Source organism: Osmerus eperlanus, chromosome 2 (assembly GCF_963692335.1).
Source record: "Osmerus eperlanus chromosome 2, fOsmEpe2.1, whole genome shotgun sequence".
Classification (NCBI taxonomy): Eukaryota; Metazoa; Chordata; class Actinopteri; order Osmeriformes; family Osmeridae; genus Osmerus; species Osmerus eperlanus.
Window position 1 is genome coordinate 850,570 of NC_085019.1, and position 22,045 is coordinate 872,614.

The 22,045-nt window shown below is 46.1% G+C and overlaps 6 protein-coding genes across 9 annotated transcripts in view; 3 read left to right on the forward strand and 3 right to left on the reverse strand.

The window, feature by feature from the left end:
- The window catches only part of slc29a4a (solute carrier family 29 member 4a), an 8,081-nt gene extending 6,881 nt beyond the window's left edge, over positions 1-1,200 (reverse strand). Inside the window, exon 1 of one of the 2 annotated variants that reach the window (XM_062482642.1) lies at positions 861-1,200. The gene's annotated coding sequence lies outside the window, so the exon portion shown is untranslated. Of the gene's footprint in view, positions 1-839 lie in introns of both variants that reach the window. The other variant, XM_062482636.1, reaches the window with a different exon arrangement.
- A 2,931-nt stretch (positions 1,201-4,131) lies between these two features.
- atp5mf (ATP synthase membrane subunit f) lies at positions 4,132-5,640 on the forward strand. 2 transcript variants are annotated; one of them, XM_062482663.1, is made up of 4 exons: positions 4,135-4,287; positions 4,906-5,013; positions 5,172-5,288; positions 5,478-5,640. In XM_062482663.1, the coding sequence occupies exons 1-4, from the start codon at positions 4,272-4,274 to the stop codon at positions 5,504-5,506; spliced, it is 270 nt and encodes an 89-aa protein (XP_062338647.1). In that variant the 5' UTR covers positions 4,135-4,271; the 3' UTR covers positions 5,507-5,640. The 2 variants fall into 2 exon arrangements, with proteins under 2 accessions (XP_062338638.1, XP_062338647.1); XM_062482654.1 differs by lacking the exon at positions 5,478-5,640 and having other exon boundaries at positions 4,132-4,287; positions 5,172-5,334.
- Positions 5,641-5,894: 254 nt separating this feature from the next.
- Positions 5,895-9,941, reverse strand: cpsf4 (cleavage and polyadenylation specific factor 4). Its single transcript, XM_062485540.1, has 8 exons — positions 9,516-9,941; positions 9,234-9,284; positions 8,947-9,099; positions 8,505-8,600; positions 8,230-8,323; positions 7,915-7,987; positions 7,640-7,807; positions 5,895-7,142 (listed from the first exon to the last, which is right to left on the reverse strand). Exons 1-8 carry the CDS (start codon positions 9,616-9,618, stop codon positions 7,074-7,076), a joined length of 807 nt encoding a protein of 268 aa, XP_062341524.1. The 5' UTR covers positions 9,619-9,941; the 3' UTR covers positions 5,895-7,073.
- Positions 9,942-10,333: 392 nt separating this feature from the next.
- On the reverse strand, positions 10,334-12,279 carry bud31 (BUD31 homolog). Its single transcript, XM_062485546.1, has 4 exons — positions 12,087-12,279; positions 11,791-11,913; positions 11,470-11,636; positions 10,334-11,059 (listed from the first exon to the last, which is right to left on the reverse strand). The coding sequence occupies exons 1-4, from the start codon at positions 12,178-12,180 to the stop codon at positions 11,009-11,011; spliced, it is 435 nt and encodes a 144-aa protein (XP_062341530.1). The 5' UTR covers positions 12,181-12,279; the 3' UTR covers positions 10,334-11,008.
- A 560-nt stretch (positions 12,280-12,839) lies between these two features.
- Positions 12,840-14,980, forward strand: pdap1b (pdgfa associated protein 1b). The gene is made up of 6 exons (XM_062485577.1): positions 12,840-12,977; positions 13,245-13,336; positions 13,530-13,610; positions 13,781-13,899; positions 13,995-14,146; positions 14,519-14,980. The coding sequence occupies exons 1-6, from the start codon at positions 12,965-12,967 to the stop codon at positions 14,569-14,571; spliced, it is 510 nt and encodes a 169-aa protein (XP_062341561.1). The 5' UTR covers positions 12,840-12,964; the 3' UTR covers positions 14,572-14,980.
- A 598-nt stretch (positions 14,981-15,578) lies between these two features.
- shmt1 (serine hydroxymethyltransferase 1 (soluble)) lies at positions 15,579-21,931 on the forward strand. Of its 2 annotated transcripts, XM_062485556.1 has the most exons (12): positions 15,579-15,794; positions 16,862-16,981; positions 17,108-17,253; positions 17,613-17,728; positions 18,337-18,497; positions 19,314-19,395; positions 20,036-20,248; positions 20,393-20,506; positions 20,644-20,766; positions 20,992-21,108; positions 21,197-21,307; positions 21,399-21,931. In XM_062485556.1, exons 2-12 carry the CDS (start codon positions 16,889-16,891, stop codon positions 21,569-21,571), a joined length of 1,449 nt encoding a protein of 482 aa, XP_062341540.1. In that variant the 5' UTR covers positions 15,579-15,794; positions 16,862-16,888; the 3' UTR covers positions 21,572-21,931. The 2 variants fall into 2 exon arrangements, with proteins under 2 accessions (XP_062341540.1, XP_062341548.1); XM_062485564.1 differs by lacking the exons at positions 15,579-15,794; positions 16,862-16,981; positions 17,108-17,253 and adding an exon at positions 17,377-17,405.
- The last annotated feature ends 114 nt before the right edge of the window (positions 21,932-22,045 follow it).

Genomic DNA, 22,045 nt, shown 5'->3' on the forward strand with positions numbered 1-22,045 from the left:
CTGTTCAAACAGCTGAGCTCACTAACCGATGTATAACAAAGATGGACTGAAAATCTCCCTGTGACTCTGGAGCTAAATGACACATCACTGTGTCAGATCGCAGATAAACACAGTGCCTAGGCCCAGACCACCACACAGCCACCCCAGAGACACAGCTACACTGACCAGACACGTCCACTGAGTCATATCAGTCATTGTATCAAAACAAGCTGTTATTCCGGGTGGATATACAGCTGGATACAACTTCCGGTTCTAACCGTTGGGCGGCGTCCATGAGCGTCAATCTGAACGGAAAGGATGCTCGTTGCCGTAATTGAAATGAAACATTGAACAATGACTCGTTATGTCGGTTAAATAACAGAATTACGTTTCTATAAAAAAAAGAACCGAAAGCAGTGATGCTTTCAATTAAATACTAGCCGATGTGAAGAAATACAAAACAAATGCAGGAATTTAATATACATAATAAAAATTCATCCGAATCTTCCTTTCAAATAAATGTGTCTATGTATTCACAGGCAATTTCGAAGAAGAGCCCTAGGCTGTTAATAACCAACTCCGTTGCAATAAGTCATTCTTGAAAATGTATTAATCATTGGAAAAAAACTGTCTGCGGGGTGATTCAAAAAATATTTCATAGCCTCATAATATATACCCATCCATAAATGCACAACTGTCCTTCAAATGGTTTTCAACCATCAGACCAGATACAAAGAACTCACGGGCATGGAAAAAAAAACAGGTTATATTTGATTGTTCGTGGGGTTTTCCCTCTTGTGAATCGTAATTGAGTGTTTCGCTCCAGCTGGGATTCCGGATCCGCAATCGTCAACAAACACAACAGGTATTCCACCCCTTACCTCGTCTCGACCTCGTGTCTCAATCTATTCCCCGTGGTTTTATAGCAGTCGGATCCGTGACTGTATCGTTTTCATTCTTCCAGCTGAGTCTCCGTGCGCGTGTCCCTAGCAGACCGATGGGTTCCCCGTCTCCATCAGTCGGAACTCCCGGTCCTGACTCGTGCTCCCGAAAGCACCGTGCACTGGCTGGCAGAAAGACACAGGACGAAGACTGCTGTCACCGTCATCCTCTCTCTGTCTGTCTGTCTCTCTCTCTCTCTCTCTCTCTCTCTCTCTCTCTCTCTCTCTCTCTCTCTCTCTCTCTCTCTCTCTCTCTCTCTCTCTCTCTCTCTCTCTCTCTCTCTCTTTCTCTCTCTCTCTCTCTCTCTCTCTCGTAATATAGTAATAGTAATGTCTGTCTTCAGACGCCCCCACACTAATCCAGAAGTGCAGCGTCAGAGAGCAGATCCTGCAGCTGAAGACGCGGGGTCACGTGAGCAAACAGGAAATCCTGAGGAGGTCAGATGCAACTGTTCATCACTCAAACACACATACATACATGTGCATACACTCTCAAATGCATATGACTGTGACATACACACAACAGCTGTGTGAGTGTGTGAGAGTGTGTGCGAGTCTGTGTGTGTGTGTGTAAAGTAGCAGGGCAGCATCAGTGTCTATATTTAGACTCAATCAGTGATGCCAGAGTCTCAGCACCATGAGTCTGCAGACTGATGTTACTACCTGATCTCCTGGGGAGGGAGGGAGGGAGGGAGGGAGGGAGAGAGAGAGAGAGAGAGAGAGAGAGAGAGAGAGAGAGAGAGAGAGAGAGAGAGAGAGAGAGAGAGAGAGAGAGAGAGAGAGAGAGAGAGAGAGAGAGAGAGAGAGAGAGAGAGATAAGAGAGGTGTGTTGTCTTAACAGTGTGACAGGTCACAGGAAGGACTCAGAGGTGACATCGATCTGCTGCTCTCTGCTGTGCTCTCATGAACTGGCCTTAGACAACACACAGCTCAGCATCTGGCTCTGCTACACACACACTCTCTTCCTTTCTCTCCATTTCACCCAGCACACACACACACACTCTCACACACACACACACACACACACAAACACTGTGTCTGTCTACCAGCTTCTTTCACAGATAGTATAATTCTATTCATAGACCTGCTGTTTTGTTCCTTCTACCCTAAAGGGGTTTCATTTGCAAGTCTGATCTACATTCTCTAGAGGTTTGTCTCTGTGAATGTGTGTGTGTGTATGTATGTATGTGTGTGTGTGTGTGTATATGTGTGTAAGTAAGCCTAGAATATTCTTGTTTCAGGCAACAGAGTGAAGACATAGAAGGTCCCTAACGAATGCCTGATCTCAGCAGGTAGAACGTTCTGCTGTTCCAGCTTGTGCTCTCTACAGCCTCAGAGGTGCACCAAAGCAAATCTGTCTTTGATTTCATCCTCCATCTCTCCTTCGCCGTATCTCATTGTAATCCATATCCTGACAGCCATTGTTTATTGATGGTTGCTATGCAACACTCCATAATCTGCCTCAGAGGCCAAGGGAAAGTGTGTGTGTATGTTTGTGTGTATATGTGTGTGTGTGTGTGTGTGTTTGAGCTTGTGTTCGTTTCAGTGTTTCATTTCATATTGTCAATTTCCACAAACGTCCTTTTTGCATTTGCTAATAGTGACACATGTATAAAGATATTAATATTTGATTCCACTTTCTTCCATTCCTCTCAGAGCGTGCCATTCTTTAAGACCTTCAGTGCACCACTCAGTGTCAGAGTGCATTAGCCTCGGCTGGAGAGTGTAAATATGAGTGAGGAAGTTTGATTTAGTGGCTGAATCTATCAGGCTGTTCAGAGATGGATCCCTCCCTGTGGAGTGTTCAACACACCCACACGCACATGCACGCAGATACGTGCACACGCAACACACTCTCAAAAGCACACAAACGTGCACACACACAAACGTGCACGCACACACATCCTGGCTCACTGGTCCACGGTCTGAACCACCCTGGGACAGGAAGAGCACATCTCAGAGAGAGGGATGGAGACGGACAACAGGAAATACGGGGGAGAGGGTTAGATGGAAAGAGAAGGAGAGAGAAAGGGAGAGATGGAGGGATACAAGACAGAGAATGTGTTTAAAGGTCATGTGTAAGAGATGTGTGCAGAGTCACTGCAGCACTCAGGGCCTCTCTCTCTCTCTCTCTCTCTCTCCACCCTTCTCTTCTTTTCCTTCCATCTCACTCCATCAGCATCAAAGGACTCTCTCTCTGGAAGCCCTCCAGGGCACCTGCCTCTTGAGGTGGAATAAATGAACGACTGTCCTATCTACGTTGGTGTGCATGTGTGTGTGTTAGGCTTCTCTGCTCTCCTCTCTCCTCCTTTCACAGGTAGTAGTAATGGCTTTTACTTAAGTATGTCAGAGCCCACTCTTCTTTACTTTAACTGGAGTGAAAAAGTGTAGTCAGTACTTCAACTTTTACGACAGTCTTTTTAAACATGAGTATCTGTACTTCTACTTGAGTGAAGGATGTGGTACTTTTGCCATCTCTGGAGAGGACAAACATTCGTTCTCAAAGACATGGAGAGCTGAATTGTCACCATCAAGAGTAACAATGTGGTAGTTTTTTTTACACTGAAATAAATTCATATTTCAATTTTAAAGAGATTCATTCAAAACCAACACATTCTGTGGTGTTTAAATTTCAATATTAAGTATTCAATGCCTTTTAAAATTAAAAACATTGTGTCACTAAGTTGCTTCCATATAGATGGGCACACATACACACGCATTCACACACACACACTAGCATACACACACACAGTGCAGCTGTACGTCACCCTAATGATCTAAGACTGTGGAGAGGATCCAGTGGTACGAGTCTTCTAACTAATGACTGTCATTAAAGCAAAGAAGGGAAATCACTCCAATAAGACAGAGCCCCAGGCCTTGGCTGAGGGCCGAACCCACTATCCTGGCCATCACTTACCAGTGTGTGTGTGTGTGTGTGTGTGTGTGTGTGTGTGTGTGTGCGTGTGTGTGCGTGTGCGTGTGCGTGTGCGTGTGTGTGTGTGTGTGTGTGCTTATGTGTGTGTAAAAGAAAATATAACAAAAATGGTTAAATGTTGTTCTTTGTTGCTTATCAGCAATGAATGACAGATGTTCTCTGTGTCTGTCTCACGCACGCACGCATGCACACGCACACACACGCCTTAAGTCGTCTGTAGGCCACATGTTATTTGGACACCGTTGTATATGTGAGGCGTTCCTTCCATGTCTGATGGTCAGCTGGATTGGATCATTTGCAAGCTGTGTTCTGTCCTTTACTGACCCCTAGTGGACAAGAGGCTGAGTTATCTCCCACAATCCTCTACTCCATTTCACTCCCATCGTCCACCGCGGTTCACTCTCCCACCGATCAAGATGGCGGATAAAATAGGTAACGCTGCGTTTCATCCCTGAAAGTTGTAAATTGTGTAACGATTTGTTTGGATGTATGCATGTTGTAATTGCTACGTGGCATGTTTTAAAAAAACACAATACTTGTGTTCTACCACTCAGTCTGGGATTTAAATGCAGCAAATGGGTTTTTAGGGGTTGTCTGAAGGCCGCAACGCAACCACCTTCCATTGAGTCAAGTCAAGGTCTTTTCTGTACTTGTCGTTCATTAAGAAACGGATAGCTAACACTCTTCAGAATGTGTGACATTGAATCCTAACATAAACATGTGTTATCGTTTGTCTGTGGATTTTTATGTATGAACGCCTATTTTTCTCCTAATGAGCAAACTTTTCAAATCAGCTGTACAGTAGGCTACCAAATCCGTTCGCTACAAATGCAAGCTACGTCGTTTGCTAGTCTGATTCAAGTCGCTTGTTAATGCGGGCATCCAACTTGCAAACACACCGATACATGGTGCGTTTATGTATGCAGACGTGTTCGACATGTAACGATCTATTGCACATACTCAACTGAGGCCGTTACGTCCCTTTTCATGGAAGCACGACTGGGTCAGCCTTCATTTAATAAAAGTGATTTGTTGCTGGGCTTGTCCTAGTTCCCGTGGCCGAGAAGCGGCTGATGGAGGTGAAGATTAATGAGCTGGGATCCTGGTTGGGCACAAGGGACTTCACCCCCAACGGTCTCCTCGCTTCCGTCCGCAGGGGTGAGAACCTAGCTCCGTATTAGTAAGACACACTAGGCCATTAAAACAACCGCAAAAATACACACATTGCTGAACCCACGATGATCAGCACGTATTCAACCTATACTAAAACTTTCCAACGGTTTAGAAAGGTCGTTTAACGTGTTTTCCTCTCCCAGGCCATGACAGATACTACAACAAGTACATCAATGTGAAGAAAGGAGGTGTTGGTGGTGTAGCCATGCTGCTGGTTGGCTATGTGGCCCTCAGTTACCTCTGGGAGTATGACCACATCAGTAAGTGTTGCGTGGTGTTTACCTGTGTGCCGAGCTAGTCTGGAAAGTTCAACTGGAACCGTTTCTAACTAAGGGTTGTACTGCAGTTCTCCAGGGTTAACCTTTTTAACCGCTGCTTTTGTCTTGAATCACGCAGAGAATCTCTAGATAATTTAACTGTTTTTCTTGTCTCCACCCTCCCTCTCTCAGAGCACGACCGGTGGAGGAAGTACCACTAGACCTTGATGTGACCTTTAACCTCCAGGGTCCCCTGCTCCCTCCGCCCCCTGGCCAGCCGGCAACAGTGGGGGACCTGTCTCCTGCTCTGTACTATACGACCATTGTGACAAATAAAAACACTTCTAAGAATTTATGCTTCAGTGTTGTGGTTGGTGGAATGTTGACACCGGTATCAGTCGTGTGTGTGTTTTGAGATATTGGTATATGAAGATGTCTTTAAATATGAGTTAAGAATGAGTTTTATGGTACATGCAGTCTCAAACACTGACAAGGGCCGCCCAGATTCGTTAACGAATCTGGAAAACGCGGCCCAGGTCTCTGGCGTGTGTGGGCACATTGCTTGAGGACAGACAGTCCAGTGGAAATGATAAAGCTTTTTAGACAAAGTACATCCAAGAAAAAGTAGAAGGCATATTTAATGTACAAAGGCAACACCTCACACTTGGAAGAGCTTGCTGTTTCTACATTCTTAGACGTTTCTGTTCATCCAGCCGCTACAGCCAACAGTACCACGCTTCCATGTTTAGGATGTCGCACAGCGCTTAGGTTTAACAATCGTTTCACAAGATGTTAAAACACTTCAGGCAGGGTTGTGTACAATTCATAAAGGTTGCAGAACAGACACAAGTGCAACCATGATGTACAGACTGAGAAGTACACATGTCAAAGCTTACAAAAATCACCTATTTACATAAATATTAAGTGTCCGGTATTTTGGGATTCGGTATTGAGATAAGAACACCTTGGTGGACAGTTAGGGGTGGCACCAGTCAACAGTGTTAGACAGCTCTTTAGATGAACAACGTCGTGCCCCCAAACGACAGTTTGCGTTCACATCAAACCATGAACATGCTCTCGCTTTTGACCAAAATAAGTAGAAAACATTACCTGATGTTACCATTTAATCACTTTGTTACCAAATAAACAAAGGTGCTAAAAGTTCCCATGGATACAAGCACAGTGGACTCAAATCTGCTCTTCAAGGTGTAACAGTGTATATACAAGTCTACTGGAAAGTGAACTATCAAAATGAAAATTGAAGGATGTTGAGTTTCAGTAGGATCAGTACATTGAAGTTATTTAATTAATTTACATTGTGGGAGGAGGTTTAAGCTTCAATGCAGAATCTATATCAAAAGATCTTCAGGGGCAGTAATGTTGACTTTGGATGTAGTATCAGAAATGTATGATGGTAAAATACAGCATTGGGATGAATTCCATCTCATTTCAGTCTTATTGACGAGACATTCCAACATCACCATTTGTAACCTTTCAACTGAAACATCACTTCAGGTGAACTGAAAGGAGATGGAACTGACATTGGGTTCATGTTTATATTCCCAAAAGCCTGCTGGCTACGTGCATCCCTCACATCTGATACTCCCTCGAGTCTGGCTCCTCCTGCAGCCTGAGCACTGCTAGCTGCACGAGAATCTGCCTCTGCTCCATGGAAGAGTGTGTGTGTGTGTGTGGGGGGGCCGGGTCCCCGGGGAGGGTCCCCCTGCAGAGGAGCACCAGCAGCCCCCTCTCCTCTCCTGCAGCGGGGCCGTCGCACTGCTGCTGGAGTTACTGACCACTCAGGAAGGCCAGGTGGCCCTTGGTGCATTTGTTGGCGTAGTGACCTTTCTCTCCACACTGCAGATGAGAGGGAGGGAGTCAGAAGAGTTGGGCCCAGGGGGTTTGGATATAAGGGTCTGCTCAATGATGCAACGTGACAATGTAAGAATCTGAATAAGCTCTGTGAGAGAGAGAGACAGAGAGGGTGAGAGAGGCAGAGAGAGAGAGACAGAGGGTGAGAGAGACAGAGAGAGAGTGAGACAGAGAGAGAGTGAGACAGAGAGAGACAGAGAGAGAGTGAGACAGAGAGACAGAGAGAGAGTGAGACAGAGAGAGACAGAGAGAGACAGAGAGAGAGTGAGACAGAGAGAGACAGAGAGAGAGTGAGACAGAGAGACAGAGAGAGAGTGAGACAGAGAGAGAGTGAGACAGAGGGTGAGAGAGACAGAGAGAGAGGGAGAGAGGGAGAGGGTGAGAGAGACAGAGAGAGAGTGAGACAGAGAGAGTGAGACAGAGGGGGACAGACAGAGAGGGTGAGAGAAACTGAAAAGGTGAGAGGCAGAGCTCATACTGACCTTGTAGCAGGTGACCTGGTCGAGGGGGCGTGGCCCCCGGTTCCCCCCCATGTTGTTGTGGTGCATGTTGCCCCCCATGCTGTAAGGCCGCGGCTGGTAGCCCCCTCCCGTGCCAGGATTGGTTAGTTGGATCAGAGAGAGGGACGAGCGGCCAAGCGACGGCACAGGCTGGGGGAGGATCACACAATGTTGTCATGGAGACGGCTCACTGATGCTAGCACTTGAGAATGGAAGCGTGCAAACAGAGAGTGTGTGTTACTGGAGCAGCTGTTTACCTTCTGCTGGTTCTGGGTCTGCAGGGGGAGAGGAGGCTGCTCTGTCGCTCCCACTGGCAGCTCAAAGCGAGGGCTGTGGACACACACACACACACACACACACACACACACAGAGGCCCTGTTCAGAACACTAACATGTTCATTTCGCAGATGCAAATAAAGGTTTGTCAATTATATGTCCCTAGTGTTGTTTTTTTTTTACTGCTGTTGCTATAACGGTGCCATTTTCACTCTGACATCAATTCGGTTCTTATCTGTCTAAGAGCACGAGAGCAGCTGCCCAGCGGAGGTGGACTTAGAGAAGGTGGAACTCACTGCATGAATTTACAGGACTTGCCCTCAGGACAGAAGCCCACCAAGTAGTTGCCACAGATGACCCTCCTGGTGTGTCTGTGCCTGCAGTCAGGGCCTGCAGGGGCCAGAGGGAGAGAGAGCAGACCAAGCAATGAGGAGGAGACTGATGAACATGAAATAAAGTGTGTGTGTAGGTCAGTGTGTGTGTGTGTAGGTCAGTGTTTGTGTGTGTAGGTCAGTGTGTGTGTGTGTGTAACAGGTGTCATGGTGTTGCTCAGCTTCTTCATGGGACGTACCGTGTTTGCAGAACCCTCGGTCGTACCAGGGGCAGTCCTTGATCTTGGACTCTGGATCAATGTGCAGGAACGGACACTCCTTGTTACTGCATTCACCTGGAGGATCCAGCCCCAGAGACAGACAGGAGATGAGGACGGGGAACTAGGAACCCCCATCTGTCTGATACCCAAGTGCTGTGTTGGTGTGCATTAGAAACAGGGTAATGCAATGTTGGAAACTTTCCATGGGAATTAATGGGAATACATGGGGAATTTGCCAAACTGCAGGTTAGCCTATTACAGGGAACTTAAATGCAGTTGAAACCCATCTTGCAAAATAATATTGGTTAAAACAGTCAGATTTAATGCAAACTCAGGTGAATTTCTACCATATACATTTAGAAGGGGACCTTTTGTAGATGTTGTACAAAGGGGAACCCCAAATCTCTGCTGGGCGACTGACCGAACTTGGAGTAAAAGTAGCACTCAGGCATCTTGGTCATGTCGTACTCATGCAGGAACTCGCACTGGTCTCCTTTCTTGCACAGGCCTCGGAGCCAGTGCTTACAAACCACCGTCTTCTCCCCGCTGATGTGACGAAAGGGGCACATCCCACCTGCGAACGGGACACATACACGAATCAGCTGGCTGGATCGTGGTACTGCAAGGCAGAGGGGTTCATCGGGGCTCCGGACAGAGGTTTAACAGAGCAGGGGGTCGTTTGTCTTGTAATTACTTCTGAAACTTTACCTTTCACGCAGGCTGCTCTCATGAAAAACTCACAGACTGCAGCTCCAGACTCTGTGGAAACGTACAGCACAATATTGGAATGCTTGGAAAGCATTAAAGAAAGGCAAGCTTATAAAGAAAATATAAGCTAGGAAACTCGAATAGCTATAATTATATTTATTTTGTTAGCCGTGTTGAATTGGATTCACTGGCCTGTGATGTTTGATGCAATAGATGCTCGGTTTGAAATGGCATGCTATGCCAACATGCATTTGTTACTAAGTAACAAGACGAGAGACTTACTGTCCATTCCAGGGAAGGGTAACGGCTGGGCACCAAGCTGTTGCTCCACAGCGATCTCTAGATCAAACTTAATGTGATCTACAGTGGCTAGAAGGTCTTGCATGTTTACTATGTGGTTGGGGCTCGAAGTGATATAGAAAATAAGCTAAACAGCTAGCTAGCTAGGCTAACTATCTGAGCTACAACGATGGCTCGCTATCCGTAATTTCAGCTAGCGGCTTAGCCAAACATAGAAAATCAACTGAGCTACTGCTCATACGAGACGTTAAAGTAATACACTTTGCAAGCTAACAAAACACCGGATTCATTGCCTGACTAAATCGTGATGAAGTTTGTTCGGTAACTTGTAGCTGCTAGTCTATTATGTTTCTTGAATTAGCAACCTCCAGAACGCACGCAGGCGCGGTTGAACTTCAACCTTTGGGAAGGCAAATGCAATCAATCGCGATAGCACGATACAATCCCATTTATACTGTCCCCCTAATATAATTGTATTCGGAAATATTCGTATTGAATGATTACATTTTAATCGAATAATTATGGATTACGGTAACTTGACAAGAACATTTTCTTGAGCTTTTGTCTTGGACGAGAATCCTCTCGAAATTCTCTGATCTCTACTAGCACGCCTTATCGTCCTCCAATCTCTTTAGAAGAAAATAACGATTTGACATTTAGTTCCGTACACCCGGGATGTAGGTTTCCGAGCATCGCTATCATCTTACTTACTGCAGCGAACAAGCTCAGGAGTTCCACAGTAAATTCTAAACATTACACCCCCGCCCCCCTAATAGACAATCAACCAGTGGCAGATAAAATGAGAATTAAAAGAACTGGTAAACCAGAACCACTTTATTTAAAATGATCAAGTACAAGGAAAAACGTCATCAGGTTCAAAACAATGACATGAAAAAACACTCCCCCTACCCCCCCTATATGAAATGAGATACAATAGCACTTATAAATGACCGTAATGAGCACAAAACAACTGGAATGGTACTCTGCAAACAGACAACCCCGACATTCCCTCTCAGGCCCACAACGCCTCAATTTTTGCAGAAATTAAAGAATTCGGTGTAAATGACACCCTGAGCAATTTTAGATGCAAGGTGGTTCTCACCACTATGCGCCTTTCAATCATCCCAGTTCTTCAGCTTTGAGGACAATTCAGGGGTAAAACTAAGTGAAAAAGATCAATCCAGTCCCAAATCAACCAAAAACCCAAGCCCTAATACCTACACTAACAGAGATCTAAGATATCACAGGTTCAACCAACATGGCCGCTTGACTTTCAAATGGTTCCAGCAGCCATGTTGGTTCTCCCTGCCCTGCCCTGCTCTCTCAGACCAGCAGAAGTGCACTGGAGGTTGAAGGTTGATTTGGGGACTGTGGCATGGATGTTTCTAGGCCAGGCCACTCTGGGGTTGTCAAGCACACAGGTTGAAGTTGGATGAGCCCTGATGTCTCATGGGAAGGCCAGACTGCACACGGATTCACCCAGAACACCCTCGACAGCCACAGTGGGTGCACTCAATAATTCTTCCCTGTAAGCAAGGGGAGAAAAGACATTTAAAATCACATTTTGATGTGAAAATCTTTAGATTTTCTTGTGATACACCAAGTAATCCATACAGTCGTGGGGCTCAAATCAATGTCAGAATTTCAATGTGAATATATACACACAATAGAATACACAATGTTCTTGCTTGTTTCATGGTGGGGCTAACACTTCTTGGTGTGCTGTAGTAAAAAAGTTTCTAAAGATTAAAAAAATGATCGGAACAAACAATTTAAGTTAAGGCGCCTTAGCAACACACGCCTGCCGCCTTAACTACGCTGTCTATTTTCTTTTTGCAATATCCGCCGTTTTACTGTCCTGTTTTCTCCCTTCCATTCCAAACCGTGACCAACGCCAGTCTACCTTCTCTGCAGAACGCCCCCGCCCCTAACTCACCACTTCCAGCTTGCTCTTAGGGACTCTGCAGATGCAGTTGGTTCCAAAGTTGGTGTCTCGTGTCTGAATGCAGCGAAGGCAGCACAGATTCTCATATCCCTGCTTCTTCCATTTGGCAATCAGGTTTTTGTCTGCATAGCCCTCCTTGATGCAGTAGTCATACAGCTCTGAAAGCACAAACAGTGAAAGAGACATGAGTCGGCATTTCCAAGTGGACATTGCAGTTGTACTTACTGTACTGACACACCAATTGTAATTACACACACATATATTATATACACACTAGATAGTACATGCAAGATTGTTTCCTATTATCAATACCTCTGCTGATGGCCTTTCTTTTGTAGAAGAGGTCGAAGATGTAGCGGCTTCGCTGGTGGTGCAGCCTGAAGATCGGCCAAAGCGATTCCACTTTTCGCTTGCCCTCGTGAGGTTCAGTTTCGGCTGGAGAAAATATAGAAATGTACATTTACACACGAATAAATAACCGAGGTGCATGAATGCTACATTCCAAAGAGATGGAGAATTATAGTACGATGCGGTGTCGTGCTGTTTACGGCGAAAGGCTTTTTGTTATTGTGGAACTCTGCTATCTATAGCTAGCTAACTAGGCTAACCTTCTCTCATTTTCTGGTCCAGCTCGTCCAGAGTCGGCTCGATGAGCTCCCACCCATCCGGAGGCGGCTTTCTACTTCTCTTTACTTTGGGCATCTTTCTTTAATATGGTAAAAAATTAGGTAAGAAAATATCACACTCGCTACCAAGGAGGACCCGTCTATTCTAATCTGCGTCGAAGTCGATGGGGTCCTTCTTGTATTCGTCAACGTCTCATATGATATACGTCACTGTATCGGAGAAACGCATGTATCTATAGGTGCGTTCGACTTCATGCAGCGCCGGCGTCGTCTGCAGCCGCCTGCAGCCCGGCTGACGTGAAGCAGCCAATGGCATTCTCAGATTCAAGGCAGACGGCTGCAGCCGGCTGTCGGCGCCGCTGGCGCTGCATGAAGTCGAATACACCTTTTCTAATTTATTTGAAAATATTTGCCGATTTGAAGGGAGGTCATTGTTAGTGACGTTAAAATTACACTTTTCTAAAATATACTCTTATATCTGTACATTTAGTGCTGAAACCAAATTAAATGTGTTGCTCTCGGTCCTGTCATGTTGCATCAGGTTGTCTACCTTGATACGCCTTTGACTTAATAACGTTATTCGACTTATTTTTGTTTGTAGATGATTTTTCGAAACGAGTACATTATACTTTTGTATATGTTTCCGTTTCAACCCAGTATCTAGGTTTGCATTGAAAATATACGTATTTATTTTCACATTCGTGCTTGTTTACTGTAAGGCAATTTGTTGGACAACTGTGAGTGTTGTGCTGTGAAAAGGATCTGTTCAAGTTGTTTTTAGACAGCTGTCAGCCAGGCTGTCAGTCAGTTTACATGTGTTTAGATATACATTTTTTGTCATAAAGGTTTTGATTATCAAAATGCCCAAAGGAGGTAAGAATGATAAGGCATGCAACTTGTGTGTAATTAAAGTTAGCAGACCAGGCTACATGCTAGCCTAATCTTATTTACTGCAGCTGTCATGGTAGTTGGATCCTCTTGCCTGATATTGTTGCTTGCTTGTCATTAAAACATTACTAACTACATACACTTAACAGTACTCTAAAAAATACAGTTCTGCTAGCTTTATTTAACCAGTGTCTAGTAGTCTGTAGTATGCCAGCTTGGTGTATAATTTCTCCCTGTCCACTGTTGTTTTAGGTAAAAAAGGTGGTCATAAGGGCCGTATGCGAACCTACACCAGTCCTGAGGAGATTGACGCTCAGATGAAAGCTGAGAAGGAGAGGAAAAAGGTTTGTTATTCCTTGAAGCCTGTTCAGATGAAAAATCCTCTTTAAGTATCAGGCATCACAAAAAACATAATTGAAACAGCCTGCTGGCAACCATATCAGGACCTATATTGATGTGTGGGTGTGTGTGTGTGGATGTATGTGTGTGTGTGTGTGTGGATGTATGTGTGTGTGTGTGGATGTATGTGTGTGATAGCAGGAGGAAGAGACAGAAGGTGCAGCTCAGGAACCACTTCCAGGGTCGGGCTCTGAAGACAGCGATGATGACGGCTCTCTGGTACATCTTTTGTTCTGTCTCTCTTTTTCCACTCACTCTATATCTCTAAAGCATTTGCTAAACGAATACAAATTTTAATATTCTCCTTCACATTCTCCATCCTGCACAATGCAATGAATGTACTGCTACCATGGTGTTTATGTCTGTGTGATGTGTGTGGGGTTCTGTAGAAGAGGAAAGGTGTGGAAGGCTTGATAGACATAGAGAACCCCAACAGAGTGGCGACAAAGTCAAAGAAGGTGACCCAGATCGAGTTAGACGAGCCCAAGCAGCTGTCGAGGAGAGAGAGGTGAGGGTCGCTGAGACTCACACACACACACACCGCTCACACACACACACCTTCATGTACTGTACCGTTTATGTTTTATATTTCTCTCCTGTCAGAGAGGAGATTGAGAAGCAGAAGGCCAAGGAACACTACATGAAGATGCACCTGGCGGGAAAGACTGACCAGGCGAAGGCAGACCTGGCTCGCCTCGCCATCGTCAGGAAACAGAGGGAGGATGCTGTGCGGAGGAAGGAGGAGGACAGGAGAGGTGGGCACCCCTGGCCAGAGAGATTTTACATTTATTCATTTAACAGATGCTTCTATCCAAAGCGGCGTTCAAAAGTGCAGATTATCAAGGACCAAGACTACACTGTTAGAAATAAAGGTGTTAACTAGAACCATATAGCGTTGTTCGTCTGGTCCCATAGTGCACAGTTTGACAATATCAGTGCTAAGGAGCAGTCTGTTAAACAAGACAGTGTGACAGGAACATGATTTCAACAAATGTCCTGAACTTTACGTTTAACATTAGGGGATGTGTCATGAGGTGTTAACCATGCATGTTTCTTTATTTTACCAATGCTGTTCTAGTTTGTGAGGTTACTTGATATTGTAATCATGTTTGGTTTGTTTCTCACAGCAAAAGAAGGAGCAGCTGCAGTTAAAGGAGTGTCTTCCCTCTCCCTGAAATGACACACAGTTACATTTACCCACAAGGCATTCATGGACTGATGCAATATTTGACTGATTTTTAAAGGAGGAGCTGTGAGGAATACTACTGTTTATTGTATCCATAGTAACCATAGAATGATCACTTGGATGGAGACGAACAAGACCGACACGTGACACAGAGAGAGACACAAGGGTTCTGGATATCTCACATGGAAATCTAGCAGTGTTACATCCCTGGGCAAACAGGCTTTCACTTACAAACACACTTTCACCCTGGACATGATGTTGTTACATGGTGCACCTGCTACTCAGCATACCACAAGTATTAACATGCAGACCTTCTTTATTAATGAGTGATCTTTCTCACTTGTGTGGATTTGATGAGTCATTGTAAATAATAGCTCAATCATTAATATATTTAAGATGAATATTATGACTTCATTGAGATGTTTGTTTTTCGACAAGAGCGGAATCGTGTGGATGGGAGGGGAGATAGGTTAGCCTGTCAGGACACTGCATGAGACAATGGCCAGGCAACAGTCCCCTTTATTAAAAGGTAGCAGTCACAAAGGGAATCATCATGCATGTTATGAGGATCTGTGGCATCATACATGACCATTTAACGTTTCATTCAGGAGAGAATGACCAGGACAGACTCTAAATAGGATTTAAACTAGAATTAGGGTTAACATCCCAGATGTAGTAATATTGATATCATACAACTGTGGTCTTTTCATACAACTGCAGTATACTGAATGTATCTACACAATAGCCTAGTGTAAAATACTGCTGCTAGTAAGTATCCTTGCATGCGTTTTCGGGACAGACATATTGTTCTCAACCAGACTGATTGTAACTTTAATCGAAGAAAATGAAAACTTCCAGTGGTATTTTTTGTTGTTGCTATGAATGCACATGAATATTGCACTTAAGACATTTTCTGAGATCTCTATAAATATGTTTGGTCTTTGTGAAATTAATGTACAATGATGTATCCCATACTCTTACCTAAATGTTAATCACCACTTATATTATATCAAGTTCACAGTATTATTTGCTGTTAGATCACAATTATATATTTGGGTCTGACTTCAAGCGTTATAAAATCACTTGGACTACGACGATGACGCAAAACCACAGCTAGTGAATTGATTGGTGAAATGTTTTCGCGGACTTCGTTATCCTCCATCTCCAACTTTTACTAACTCCGAGTCCTTTCAGCGTCTGCAGCGGTACTCAGTCTGGTAGGTAGCCAACAAAACGCACACATTATAATGCTGTTATGGCTCGGTAATCACTTGCTTGTCTAGATAAGACATTTGTACCAACATTTTGCATTGTATTTGTTTTTTAACGAGGGAGTACTTTTTTGGCTGTGCGTGACTTGACGTGTGTTCCCTTGCTAGCTAGTACAGTAGGGGTCCAGGCGCTCGCTGGTCTCCAAACTTAACACTGAATACTAGATTGTTAGCACTAATTAAAATGCAATTTTCTTTTTTTTAATATTTTGTGAGCAAAATGTCTGGACTTTTTCTGTTTGGAAACACTTGATCTAATAAAATGAACATGTGAGTCGCGGGAAAATGTCATACCGAGTGAGTGACAGCCTGCGCCACAACCACAGGAAACGCTTTTAATGTGTGTAGCAAGTTAATGCAAATAACTGTGCGTCGTTAATTTGATATGGGGTGCTGATTAATGCTAAAACTGAGATTGCTGGATTCCTGCACTAGCCAACAAGTAGCCTGACTGCTAGTTAATAAGAAGCATGTGCTTAGCACATGCAGTTAAGGACAGTGGCAAACCCAGTTATTTTCCTGACGTACCGTTGCTTCATAATATATAACAAAACGTCCATAAAACGAGAAAGTATTCATAGTCTAACAATATCACAAGATACGTATAAAAGCTAAAACTTGAAAATCTGTCAGCAATGCTTGTGGATGATTCCCTAATTGTATTACTAAACAGGCGACTTCAAGTTACGAAACAGTTAGACAACCTAACTTGTAGCTAGTATCGTGTGTTTTCCACAACATGTTTTGACAGTGTCCCTGCCAAAACAGTCTTATCAGACACATCTGACTGGTCAAAGTTTAACTGGGCATGTCGCAATGGTCGGAGCCTGTGCAAGGCATGTTAGTCAAGGGGACTGATATGGTCGACGAGCACAACCACTTGACCACACGCCCGATATTGTCCAGTATCTAGGTAGCGGAACAAAACAAACACTTTTTTGGTTTACGTCATTAGTTATGGCGACTTGGATTCTGTCCTAGCTAACCCTGTACGTTTGTGTATGTTTGAGTAGATCTCCCCGTGAGAGAACAGTCCAGCTATGTCTGTGACAAACGGTGACCATGTGAGCCAAGACACGTGGGAGTCCCACAACAAGATGATGTTGGAACCTCTCTCCACCAACGACTCAGAGGTGAGAGTGCTCATCTGGGAAGTTAGAACTTTAGTTTACATTGAAACAGGTCTCTTTTTCAGGTGTGTGTAGAAACTGAAGGCCGATCAAGCGTGTGTAAAGACAGATTGTGTGTGTGTGTCCCAGGTGTTCGACATCATTAAGAGAGAGAAGCACAGGCAGACGTATGGTCTGGAGCTGATCGCTTCTGAGAACTTCACCAGCAGAGCTGTGCTGGAGGCTCTGGGTTCCTGCATGAACAACAAGTACTCTGAGGGCTACCCTGGACAGAGGTACACACACACACACACACACACACACACACACACACACACACCACTCTGAGGGCTACCCTGGACAGAGGTACACACACACACACACCACTCTGAGGGCCACCCTGGACAGAGGTACACACACACCACTCTGAGGGCTACCCTGGACAGAGGTACACACACACACACACCACTCTGAGGGCTACCCTGGACAGAGGAACACACGCCACACACACACACACACAGCATAAAACAGGCACAAAATGTTCATTACACAATAGTCTCCTATTAATATCCTTAATAATAACTATATAAACAAGACTAATATTCTTATTAATTTTAAACATAGCATTAATAGTATTTGTTGTTCCCATGCGTAGGTACTATGGAGGCACGGAGCATGTGGATGAGCTGGAGAGGCTGTGTCAGAGCAGGGCTCTGCAGGCGTACGGCCTCCACCCAGACAGGTGGGGTGTCAACGTGCAGCCCTACTCAGGTACACACACGCCCGCATGCTTCCACGCACACGCACACACACACACACGCCCGCATGCTTCCACGCACACACACGCCCGCATGCCCCCACACACACACACACACACGCCCGCATGCCCCCACACACACACACACACACACGCATGCCCCCACACACACACACACACACACACACACACGCATGCCCCCCCACACACACACACACGCCCGCATGCCCCCACACACACACACACACGCCCGCATGCCCCCACGCACACACACACGCCCGCATGCCCCCACGCACACACACACACGCCCGCATGCCCCCCCCACACACACACACACGCCCGCATGCCCCCAAACACACACACACGCCCGCATGCCCCCCCACACACACACACGCCCGCATGCCCCCACGCACACACACACACGCCCGCATGCCCCCACGCACACACAGTAATAGACAGTCCCATTACTCAATTAAAGTACATTTGGCTCAATAAGTGATGTTTGCCTTGAAGGTATCATTTTGTATTAACATTTTTATGGTGGTATTTCTTTATTGTCCAAATATGTGTTATGTTATGTGTCTGTCGTGCTGAGTGGAAGAACCATCTCCTCCTCCTCCAGGTTCTCCTGCTAACTTTGCTGTGTACACGGCCATTGTGGAGCCCCATGGGAGGATCATGGGGCTGGACCTTCCTGACGGAGGTCACCTCACTCACGGCTTCATGACTGACAAGAAGAAGATCTCGGCCACTTCCATCTTTTTTGAGTCCATGCCCTACAAGGTACACACACACACACACACACACACACACACACACACAGTCCACACATGCCCTACAAGGTACACACACACACACATGCCCTACAAGGTACACACACACACCACACACACACTACACTGAGTCCATGCCCTACAAGGTACACACACACACCACACACACACTACACTGAGTCCATGCCCTACAAGGTACACACACACACACACACACACCACACACACACTACACTGAGTCCATGCCCTACAAGGTACACACACACCACACACACACTACACTGAGTCCATGCCCTACAAGGTACACACACACCACACACTACACTGAGTCCATGCCCTACAAGGTACACACACACACACACTACACACACTACACTGAGTCCATGCCCTACAAGGTACACACACACACACCACACACACTACACTGAGTCCATGCCCTACAAGGTACACACACACACCACACACACACTACACTGAGTCCATGCCCTACAAGGTACACACACACACATACCACACACAGATACACTGCAGGAACACAGCCCTCTGGAACAGATGTGTTTCCTTGCCCTAATGAAGAGTGGAAACCTTCAGCCTCATTTGAACCAGGAGGAAGTGACACCAGGAGGAAGTGACACCATGCTTTTATGTTGTCAGGAATCGTCATGTAAATGTGCAACTCTGTCCTTGACACTGCAGAGGGAACATCCCTGTGTTATCTGATGTTGTGTAAACGGACTGTCCTGGAGTGTGTGATGGTGGGGTTCATCTGGCTGTGACGTGTCCTGCAGTGTGTGATGGTGGGCTTGATCTGACTGTGTGTGTGTAGGTGAACCCAGACACCGGCTACATCGACTACGACCGTCTAGAGGAGAACGCACGACTGTTCCACCCCCGTCTGATCATTGCAGGTCTGAACCACACACACACACACACACACTGACCCCAGCAGTTTTATGTATAGTGTCCAGCCCTAGGAGCAGGGTTGGTCAGCCCTGGTACAGATGAATGACTCTGAAGCTGTCTAGTGGAGTTGAAAACATATTTTCACCAAAAAGTTTCGAAAAACAGGATTTGGAAGGTTGAACAAATATATTTATTAAAAAGTTTTGAAAAATAGGTTTTTAAAAGGTTGAAAAAAAAAAATCACACAAAAACATGGATGAGGGCCTTGAGAGGGCCTAATCCATACTGAAAAAGAGGTGTACAGTGCATCCATAAAAAAAGAAAAAACATAAGTAGACAAAATAACAAAAAAAAGGTATAAGGGCTTGCAAAAATGCTGTGTAAGGCTGTTTTTTCCAACCATAAGTGGAATTGTGAGCCATCAGAAAGCCCTCCCTAGGGCTTGTAGTGGATTAGAAGCCTCACAACTTCATCTGTCAGTCTTTTGGGGCCTAGCGATCATTGAGGATCACCTGACTGTTTGATATAAAACGTGATGATACCAAAGTGTCATGGCTACTTTCCCCACATTGTGGAAGTGGTTTATGTAGACAGAAGGGATCGGGAGCCCTCCTCCTCACTTCCTGTTCCTGCGCCGCTCTCCAGGAACCAGCTGTTACTCGCGTAACCTTGACTACGCTCGTTTGCGTGGGATAGCGGAGCAGAATGGGGCGTTCCTGCTGGCTGACATGGCCCACATCAGCGGACTGGTGGCTGCCGGCGTCGTGCCGTCACCCTTCGAGTACTGCGACGTGGTTTCCACGACGACGCACAAAACGCTCCGGGGCTGCCGCTCCGGGGTCATCTTCTACCGGAAGGGTACGGAGTGTGTTCACCTGAAGAGAGTGTGTGTGTTCACCTGAAGAGAGTGTGTGTGCGTGTAGGGAGTGTGTTCACGTGAAGTGTGTGTGTGTGTTTTAAAAGACTTCCTCTCTTTCAGTGTGTTCCTCCACCTCTCCCCAGGTGTACGCAGCGTGGACGCCAAGGGGAAGGAGACCCTGTACAACCTGGAGTCTCTGATCAACCAGGCCGTGTTCCCTGGGCTGCAGGGCGGACCTCACAACCACGCCATCGCTGGTAGGAGGAGCACCCTGTACACCCCTCTACACACCCTGCCTGTTGTATACAGCACAACCTGCCTCTTATATATCACACACAGTACTGTGGTGTAGAAGCTGTAGAGGTCACACTCACAGCTGTGTGTGTGTGTCCAGGGGTGGCGGTGGCGCTGAAGCAGGCCCTGACCCCTGAGTTCAAGGCCTACCAGCTGCAGGTTCTGGCCAACTGTAAAGCCATGAGCAACACACTCATCAAACACGGCTACAAGATCGTCACTGGTGAGTTTGACCTCTGACCTTACCCTCGACATGGGGAGATGACCTCTGACCCCTCGTCCAGATGGCTTGTAACCAGCTAAGGGGGAACCCTGGGCAGAGGGGAGAGGTGCAGCTGCATCTGCTGAGGTGCAGCTGCCTCTGCGCGGCCTCCGGGGGCAGCGTGGGCCCCGGGGTCAGCGTGGGCAGCGTGGGCGTGTCTCATGGGCTGTGCTTGCTGTCCTCCAGGAGGCTCGGATAACCACCTGGTCCTGCTGGATCTGAGACCCAACAAGAGCGACGGAGGACGGGCTGAGAAGGTTCTGGAAGCATGTGCCATTGCCTGCAACAAGAACACCTGCCCAGGTAACGTACTGCTGGTGTGTGCGTTTGCTGGTGTGTGTGTGCGTTTGCTGGTGTGTGTGTGTGTGTAACCTTGTCGTCGTGTCTGCAGGGGATAAGAGCGCTCTGCGTCCTAGTGGTCTGAGGCTGGGCTCCCCTGCTCTGACCTCCAGAGGCCTGCTGGAGGACGACTTCAGGAAGGTGGCTGACTTCATCCACAGAGGTGACCTTTGACCCTGTGTGTGTGTGAGATGAACAAAGCCAGGGAGAGTTGTACCACTGTCTAACTCCCTGGGTGTGGTGCGTCCTTGTAGGCATCCAGCTGACTCTGCAGATCCAGTCCAGCCTGGACCCCAAGGCCACCCTGAAGGACTTCAGAGAGGCCCTGGCCCACGGAGAGAAGCACCAGCAGCGGGTAGCTGAGCTCAGGGGGGAGGTGGAGGCCTTCGCTGGGCACTTCCCCATGCCTGGCCTCCCTGAGCTGTAGAGAGACCCGGGAAGAAATCTGTTAAGCTGCCTTCAAATTCCTGCTGTGGCTTCTGCTGGTTTGTGTTTTTGTTATTAGAAATGCCTAGTGACTTCTACACTTCCTTGTTGCCAGGGGCTGTTCAAACTGGGGGTTTGGTATTTGGCTCTGAATGCCCCCTTCCTTGCCCCCATGGCAACCACTTTAAATTGCTTTGACTGACTGTTGTTACACAACAGATGACACTGATCTTAGCTGTGTTAACTCCTTTCCTGTGCTGTCTGCTGCCATTGAAATGATGTGTGAAGCTACTCTGTCATTCTGAGACCAAATGCCATTAACTGTACAAGTAAACTGATCTGTTGGATAACATATGCAAAACCTTTCCTTCAAAATAGTTATTCACACACACCCCAAACCAGGTATATCCATTCAAAACAAGAACTTCACATATACACAAGAAATGTACTCAGACATGTTAAGTATTCGATCTTT

Excerpts from the sequence above, each read along its gene's own strand:
- atp5mf (XM_062482654.1), top strand. Across the intron at positions 5,014-5,171 it reads CCTCGCTTCCGTCCGCAGGG|GCCATGACAGATACTACAAC; the intron begins GTGAGAACCTAG and ends TTCCTCTCCCAG.
- cpsf4 (XM_062485540.1), bottom strand. The coding sequence starts at position 9,618 with ATGCAAGACCTTCTAGCCACTGTAGATCACATTAAGTTTGATCTAGAG. Across the intron at positions 9,285-9,515 it reads ACCCTTCCCTGGAATGGACA|AGTCTGGAGCTGCAGTCTGT; the intron begins GTAAGTCTCTCG and ends ACGTTTCCACAG. Across the intron at positions 7,988-8,229 it reads AAGTCCTGTAAATTCATGCA|CCCTCGCTTTGAGCTGCCAG; the intron begins GTGAGTTCCACC and ends GTGTGTCCACAG.
- bud31 (XM_062485546.1), bottom strand. The coding sequence starts at position 12,180 with ATGCCCAAAGTAAAGAGAAGTAGAAAGCCGCCTCCGGATGGGTGGGAG. Across the intron at positions 11,637-11,790 it reads AAGAAAGGCCATCAGCAGAG|AGCTGTATGACTACTGCATC; the intron begins GTATTGATAATA and ends TTGTGCTTTCAG. Across the intron at positions 11,060-11,469 it reads CTAAGAGCAAGCTGGAAGTG|GGAAGAATTATTGAGTGCAC; the intron begins GTGAGTTAGGGG and ends CCTTGCTTACAG.
- pdap1b (XM_062485577.1), top strand. Across the intron at positions 13,337-13,529 it reads CTGAGAAGGAGAGGAAAAAG|CAGGAGGAAGAGACAGAAGG; the intron begins GTTTGTTATTCC and ends TGTGTGTGATAG. Across the intron at positions 14,147-14,518 it reads GAAGGAGGAGGACAGGAGAG|CAAAAGAAGGAGCAGCTGCA; the intron begins GTGGGCACCCCT and ends TGTTTCTCACAG.
- shmt1 (XM_062485556.1), top strand. The coding sequence starts at position 16,889 with ATGTCTGTGACAAACGGTGACCATGTGAGCCAAGACACGTGGGAGTCC. Across the intron at positions 16,982-17,107 it reads TCTCCACCAACGACTCAGAG|GTGTTCGACATCATTAAGAG; the intron begins GTGAGAGTGCTC and ends TGTGTGTCCCAG. Across the intron at positions 20,507-20,643 it reads TCACAACCACGCCATCGCTG|GGGTGGCGGTGGCGCTGAAG; the intron begins GTAGGAGGAGCA and ends GTGTGTGTCCAG.